Source organism: Penaeus monodon, chromosome 16 (assembly GCF_015228065.2).
Source record: "Penaeus monodon isolate SGIC_2016 chromosome 16, NSTDA_Pmon_1, whole genome shotgun sequence".
NCBI classification, from domain to species: Eukaryota; Metazoa; Arthropoda; class Malacostraca; order Decapoda; family Penaeidae; genus Penaeus; species Penaeus monodon.
Genome location: NC_051401.1, coordinates 3805862 through 3813361, shown reverse-complemented (window position 1 = coordinate 3813361; position 7500 = coordinate 3805862). Strand labels below are relative to the sequence as shown.

The 7500-nt window shown below is 36.3% G+C and overlaps 1 protein-coding gene across 10 annotated transcripts in view; it reads left to right on the top strand.

Annotated features, from left to right (window-relative positions):
* The window catches only part of LOC119582427 (zinc finger protein 23-like), a 12510-nt gene that overhangs the window by 1012 nt on the left and 3998 nt on the right, over window positions 1-7500 (top strand). For 2 of the 10 annotated variants that reach the window (XM_037930630.1, XM_037930627.1), the window contains exons 2-9: window positions 401-432; window positions 699-821; window positions 1651-1795; window positions 2215-2366; window positions 2634-2877; window positions 3210-3400; window positions 5063-5222; window positions 7369-7500. The exon at window positions 7369-7500 is cut by the window's right edge and continues 89 nt beyond it. In XM_037930630.1, coding sequence (XP_037786558.1) covers window positions 709-821; window positions 1651-1795; window positions 2215-2366; window positions 2634-2877; window positions 3210-3400; window positions 5063-5222; window positions 7369-7500 — 1137 coding nt within the window. In that variant the 5' untranslated portion in view covers window positions 401-432; window positions 699-708. Of the gene's footprint in view, window positions 1-400; window positions 493-693; window positions 822-1650; window positions 1796-2214; window positions 2367-2633; window positions 2878-3209; window positions 3401-5062; window positions 5223-7368 lie in introns of all 10 variants that reach the window. The other 8 variants (XM_037930628.1, XM_037930625.1, XM_037930626.1 and 5 more) reach the window with 4 other exon arrangements.

The window sequence follows — 7500 nt, the reverse complement described above, 5'->3', positions numbered from 1 at the left end:
TTCTTGAAAATTACAGTTTTCTTCCTACGATCAGAGGTAGAAAGTTTACAACATTGGAGGTTTTTCAAAAGTATGGTTGCAGAGCTGGAAGTAATTTGGAAATTTAAGTTAGCATAGGCTAGTAGTAGATTCAGAAAAAAGATATAAACATTTAGGGAAAATAATGTTAAAAGTAAAGAAGCTTAGACCTTTCAGCACTATGGGAAACAAGCAGAGATGCTTGAAGCTAACAAATTAAATATGTTTCAACTGTATCAAGCCTGTGTATGTATGCAAGTTCATGATGGAGGGGATTGCTAGGTTTTATCAGAAATTTTCTTTTCATGTATTTATTGTAGTTAGTGATGACCACCATGAGAGTGCTAATTCATTCATACCATTCACTTTTCTGCTTTTGCAGGAGGACCAAACATTCAGAGCTCATGGTGACAGGTGACTAAGTATCCATACTTGGGAAATTATGTAAATGCTCAGTATTAGAAGATAGTTCAGGTATGAAGTACCTCACAAAACGTTTTTTTCTCTATCTTTTGACTCGGTATTGACTTGTCTTTTGACTCATATTGAATTATTTTTCTTGCTTATTGGCTTATACTTGTGATTTAGGGGAATTTCAAAGGACTAGAAGACAAATATATCTTTGAATAATGAATATTGTCTTCATTTTCTGTTTCTAAACATGCCTATTTTCAGAACAGAAGAAACAAGATGGGAGCCATTCATGGGAAAGGACGCTTCAAATGCCAAGGATGTCAGAAACCATTTTCTTGGCGGTTAGATCTGGCGGAACATAGCAAGACCTGTAAAGGCAGCAGCTCGAGGTGTGTGAATGGTTCTTCTTTCTCTTGATTTTATCTGGCAGTTTTCTATATAATAAAGAAAAAAAAGTTTCTTAATTTGATCTGTTGTGAATTAACCCTTTCCCGAAGGGTAGTATTCATAGTGGCCCGGGCCTCGTTGCCGGGGGCTTATACCGTCGCCCTAGCATGCGCGACCACTCATGCCAAATACCAGCATCCCATGCCGTTTCTTCGTAATACTACGAGCATATGTTGTATTTTCAGTTTTCATTATTTTCTAAAGTCTCTACTTGCCATATTTCCTGATAAATCGAGACTGAAGGATATTTTTGTTGTTATATAGACTCCATAGTTGATAATTTTTCAGTCTATAGTCTGAATAGAATAAGCAGTGTGTGGCATCATGGAGTTGAAATCGTCGGTTTGTTGTTGTTGTTGTTGTTGTTGTTGTTGTTGTTGTTGTTGTTGTTTGTTTGTTGTTGTTGTTGTTGTTGTTGTTGTTGTTGTTGTTGTTGTTGTTGTTTTTTTTTTTTTTCATAGTAAAAATGAGAAAGTGTTAAAAACGACTTAATCACACTTTCAATGGCAGAAAAATAATATTTTGCTGTGATTGTAACAAAAAAAAACTCATGGCATGTCCATACATACACCATAGCATGTACATGCCCCCGACAGATAATCCCGCCATGCCATGGCACCCGTTGGCAAAGGGTTAAGAGATGATACATAAAAATTCCAAAAGTCTGAGTGATTATCGAAATTCTTCTCCTGTTGACTCTTTTTTGAGGTATGTTATGAAAATATCCTACCCAAAGATTGCCTGATGCAATTTACTTTACTCTTCATGCAGGAAGGGATGGGAGGCTCAGGCTGAACAGTTTCTGCTTGAGGCCTGTTTCCTCTGTGGCTGCCAACTGTCGGGGATTCTGTCAGAGGAGGCTTCCTTCATCAGGGGAAAGCAAAGACTTTACCATTTCAAAAAGTCTTTGATTGAGGTAAGAATATCAGAATTGTGGTAATATTTCTGAAGCTCAGCATAAAAGCTTTACCATTCGAAAGAGCCTTTGGTTGAAGTAAGAATATCAAAATTCTAGTGATTTTTATGAAGATCAGCAAAATAAGAGAATAATGCAAAGGGGTAAATTCTTATTAGCATCTGATCTGTATAAAAAATATGTTTTAATTTTGTTTAGCTAATGTATTTAAATATATTTTGAACTTTTATGAATAACATGGAAATTTTTTTTTTTAGCCTTAATGAATAGTAAGAGATCTATTTTTAGCTTTTATTAATAGGGGTGAATATATTTTTAGATTTCATAAATGATATGTAAATATATTTCTATCTCTTATGAAGAGTAGGTAAATATGTTTTTCACTTTAAAAGTAGTATGGAAGACCAAATCTATTTCAGGTTCTAGAGATGATTACTCGTGATTCTGCAGTGTCCTCTCTTACTCATCACACAATTGGTCTGTGTAAAATCTGCATGAACTCTGTGAACAGATGGGACGAAACTCAGCAGCAACTTCAGACCATTGCAAAGTCACTGCGTAGTTCGTACAGGTATTGTTTTTACCATCCTATTAAAGCACACCCTTTTTTTTTCATGTATTACAGTATTGTTTCGTACTTTTGTTACACTTTCTGTGAATTGGGCAAAAAAATATATTTTTTTATCATGTTTATTAGTAAAGGAGAAGGATATGTTTTGTTATGTACAGTATTGGTTTATTTTAAACTGGAAGTATTAATTTAAACAAAAGCTTAATTCCCATCCTGCCTGAATAGTCTGGGAGGACAATTGTTAATTACAAATCTTACTTCCCGCAGATCGATACAAAGGAAACCTGGAATGAAGAAGTATAGGAGGAAGAATATCTCAGAGAGAAGAGAAATAGAGGAACTGATTGATGAAGGTGAGAGTGAATGCAATGAAGAGGATGAAGGGAACGAGGGGAGCGAAAGCAAAGGTCTGACGGAACAGATAAAACAGGAAAAGCAGACAGATTTTCCGCAGCCGGCAGAGAGATTTGACGAGTGCGAGAAGAAGGAATATGCTTGCGAATGTGGGAAGGTGAGGTTTCATATAAATATTTTTTTGTGTGAATTCAGGTAATATTGTAGTTTTTTTTATACATAAAAGAAGTGTTTAATGAGGAGAGATAATGTAATATTGATAATTATGTCAGTAAATGTATTCATGTAAGTCGCATTTTTACGCATGAAAAGTAAAGCATATTCACAGATGGAATAGAGAAATAGAGATTAGAGAAAATGAATTCATATACTATGCATTAGATATTTTGAAGAAAATAAAAATACTCTCAATAAATTTAGACAAATTTTTTCTACAGTCATCAGTTAGCAGGGATACCCAACCATTCTATGACAGATCTTTACTTACAGACTATACGTGGCCTCAACACCTTCGTCGAACATCAGCTACGGGAGGGATGTAAGACAAAAACCAGTCAGTATCCCTGCAAATACTGTGGCTTAGTGTTCTCGGAAAAGAAGCTGCTGATTGTACACAAAAAGGCCTGTGTTGAGACCTCGCTGATCAATGGTGCACATGAGTGCGACATTTGCGGGAGGCGGTACGGAAAGTTTTTATTTTTTTCTCTTTCTTTTCAGGATTCCAATTTGAAAAGTGACTGACACTAGGTATTTTGATTACAGTTCTTTTTTTTTTCTCTTGATTTTCACTTTTATACAAGAATATGTATTCTATTAGCTATATATTTGACATCAATTAATCCAATGGCACTAAGTAATTGCACTGTCCAGTACAGTTTTGTTTTGTGATTGAGGACCGTGACGTATTTTCCCCTTTCCTTTGATTTCTGGAAAAGATGTGCTTTTGTAATGCTGTTGAGATTGATACTATTATGCTTAATCAGGTATGTGAGGATTGCTTCAATATTTTTACTCATTTAGGTATGATATCTGTTATCACATCACAGTAAAGTCTGTACTACATAATGATATCTTAATATTAAAAGAATTCATTCCATTTTTGACAAGAAGATTTTAGGTTGTTGATTTCACTCGCACATACTGTAGGAGGCTTCAAGGAATGGGCCTCAAGACTTGGCTGATCTCACCTGTATACCGCTTTCTTAAGTTTTTGGAAAGAAGAGTTTTCATTTTTATTATTGTTTTTATTGTCAATAATGGAATTATGATAATAATGTTAATAACGAGAGAAATATTAATGATAGTAATGAAAGATGGAATAATGCAATGCCGCATTGATATCGATAAATAACAACCCTCCCTGACCAGGACTCGAACCTAGGTCACTCCAGGTATCAATGTGGCATTGCATTATTCCATCTTTCATAAATATACCTCAGGACATCTGACTTAGGATTTGAATTGCTAAATCAATTTCCACCGAGTGCCCACGGGGAGTGAGCGTAAAACTTCGCTGTCATTACTCAAGTATGAGTAGACAGTTAATGTCTATGGAGCTAGTAAGATCCTAGTTGCACACTCCTTTTAGTGGGTTGTGTGGCATGGTTGGTTTAGCACTGGCCTCCGGTTTCATACCTGGAGTGACCTAGGTTCGAGTCCTGGTCAGGGAGGGTTGTTATTTATCATTATCAATGCGGCATTGCATTATTCCATCTTTCATAAATATACCTCAGGACATCTGACTTAGGATTTGAATTGCTAAATCAATTTCCACCGAATGCCCACGGGGAGTGAGCGTAAAACTTTGCTGTCATTACTCAAGTATGAGTAGATAGGTAATGTCTATGGAGCTAGTAAGATCCTAGTTGCACACTCCTTTTAGTGGGTTGTGTGGCATGGTTGGTTTAGCACTGGCCTCCGGTTTCATACCCGGAGTGACCTAGGTTCGAGTCCTGGTCAGGGAGGGTTGTTATTTATCGATATCAATGCGGAATTGCATTATTCCATCTTTCATAAATATACCTCAGGACATCTGACTTAGGATTTGAATTGCTAAATCAATTTCCACCGAATGCCCACGGGGAGTGAGCGTAAAACTTCACTGTCATTACTCAAGTATGAGTAGACAGGTAATGTCTATGGAGCTAGTAAGGATCCTAGTAAGAGCCTCTTTTTCTCAAAAGTTCGAGGAGGTTAGGTAGGGCCAGTAATGGATTCCTTGGCAAATAAGCACATGTGAACCATTCAAAGTGTAAATTCAATTGGCCAATGAAAGTAGAGTAGAAATCGCATGCATCTAAAGCCAGTGAAGGAAGATTCAGCTGAATGGGTAATTTTTACAGGTTTTTGGTGCGCGGACGTGTAGAAACCCACAAAAGAAATGTTCACAGTATTGGAACGGCTGATCAGCAACTCTGCAGTTATTGTGGAAGAACATTTGGTTCCAGCTATAACATGAAGAACCATTTAGCAAGAGAGCATGGGATTGGTCAGATTGAAATGGTAAGTTTGGGTTCAGAATGTATATATTTTTTTATTTACCTCATTTGTTGATTATGTTTAGTTACTGAAGGTTAACTAAATTTAAATACCTTGCAGTAAGCTCAGTCATATACATTTCAAATATTTGAGAAAGTAAATTCAGAAGTCAGTCAGGGGATGCTTCCTGTACTAATGAGGATCAAATTTTTGGTTTGGCTTTCCTGGCCACAAAGGAGGAGGGATTTGAGAAATATGTTTAGAAACCAAAGACTGCAAACCAAATTTAAAGTTTATTATTTCAAGAGCTCAGTTTTTTTTTTGTCTTGTGCTGATATGTAGGCAGATGGTGAAGCACAAAAATTGAAAAAGTACTGTAATTCATATAAATGAAAATAGGGAAAACATACAAAAGCAAGTAACTAAACATAGGATGTAATAGAATATACATTTCCCCGTGATTGATATGGCAATAGATCATTTATTTAAATGCATATACTGGGAGGCAGGAGAAGACCCTGGCCACTTCAGAAAGGCCACTGGGATAGAAGGAGGTGTACAGATACAAAAGAAAAGAGGTAATTTTGTAGTTTTGAGGCAGGAAGAAAGCTGCCCAGAGATATAGAAGTAAGGCTGGGAAAACAGCCTGTCAGGTTTGAAGAGGTTATGCTCTGTTGAGGTAATTTAGGGCTTTAAGGGGCAAGTTACCAATACCCTAAATTTGAGGTGAGTTGGACTTAGGGGATTAGTTACCAATGCGCTTTACTTATTTTCCAAAATATATATATTTTGCTAGAAATTTTGCACAGAGGTTTACAGGGTACATTTATTATAAATAACTGCCATCACTAATTTCTTTTTTGTATTTATAAGATTCCCAATGAAATAATTATGCCGGCTTTTAGGCTGAGGTACGATGCCTTAGAAAAGTAGTTTTTCTTTCATGTAGAAGGGAGAGTTGTCTTATACTGTGGTTCTTTCACTCAGGCAGTTTGATCTTTTACACGAAATTATGGAGGGAAAAAGAATTACCTTTGCTTTTATGTAGTCGGGCTGCTGGACTGCAGGTGGCGTGTAATGCGTCAACACCCTTTTTTTTTTTTTTTTTTTTGCATTTTTTTGGGGGGAAAATTGAATTTGCCCAGAACGCGTTGATTTGTTTTTGCTGTGAACAAAAGTCAGCCCAGTATATCTCCTATATTCTTATTTTTGTGTAAATACCTTTGAATTATAAATAGGACTGACATTCTCAACTTGTGGATGAAATTTGTTTAATAGGTGATGTTACATCTCAAAGGACAAGTTTAAACTAATTTTAGAAAATGAAGGTAAGTGAGAAATAAGAGTGTGGACTGGGTCCTCTCTGAAAACTAGTCTAAAAGAAAATATGAATATGATACGATACAGTTTTGATGGTTTCCATAAAATCAACCTAATCAAGTAAGGTCGTGGATGGTTTATAATATTGCTTATGAAGAGTTCATAATTATATTCTCTGCTGAGTTCTTGCCACGTCCTTCGAGGATTAATTTCACTGCAAGGAGGTATCTTTTTCAGGGTGAAATGTTTACTTTCTTTATTATCGGTGGTGTCTAAGGGGATGTTGTTGAATAGAAATGGGATCCAAACGGTAACTTCTACTGGTTCTCAGTTCAGGATATTTTCAGTTTTGGTTTATAATGGTAGTGTCAGATAAAGATAGGAGACAGGAGAGTAGCTTTTACTGGTTCTCACTCGAGCATGGAGACCTTATGTTCGATTGGCTATTGTGAGCAAATGACTTCCAGCATTGATATTTTTTTTTTGCAACAGTTTGTAATATTTCCTTGCTGAGATTATTATCTTAAAGACTATAGCAGTTGCTTTAGTGCTAGAAGTCGATATTTTCATTTAGTAATGTGTAATTAAGGTGATGAATATTCTGTAAGTTGTGAACATTGTAAATTTAATTTTATATTAGGGTATTCTTCTTTAGATTAAGCAAGAACTTATAGTGATCCAATTTTTTCTTTCGCTTTGCCAGAAGAGGAATCCAGGTGTATTGGAAATTATTCCAGTGTATCTCCCCCTCTTACAGATTTTTAAAATAAGTTAGCAAAATAAACTACAGTTTCAATGTGATTTGCTCTTGAAACGAACTTCATCTTAATGACCAAAATCCACACCACAGGTTGTGTGTGAACTCTGCGGGGGGAAGTTCTCCGACCGCTCCAGCCTGCGCAACCACATGAAGAACATCCACGGAGAGCGCAAGTATGAATGTGAAACCTGCGGGAAAAAGTTTGCCACCCCGGGAATGCGC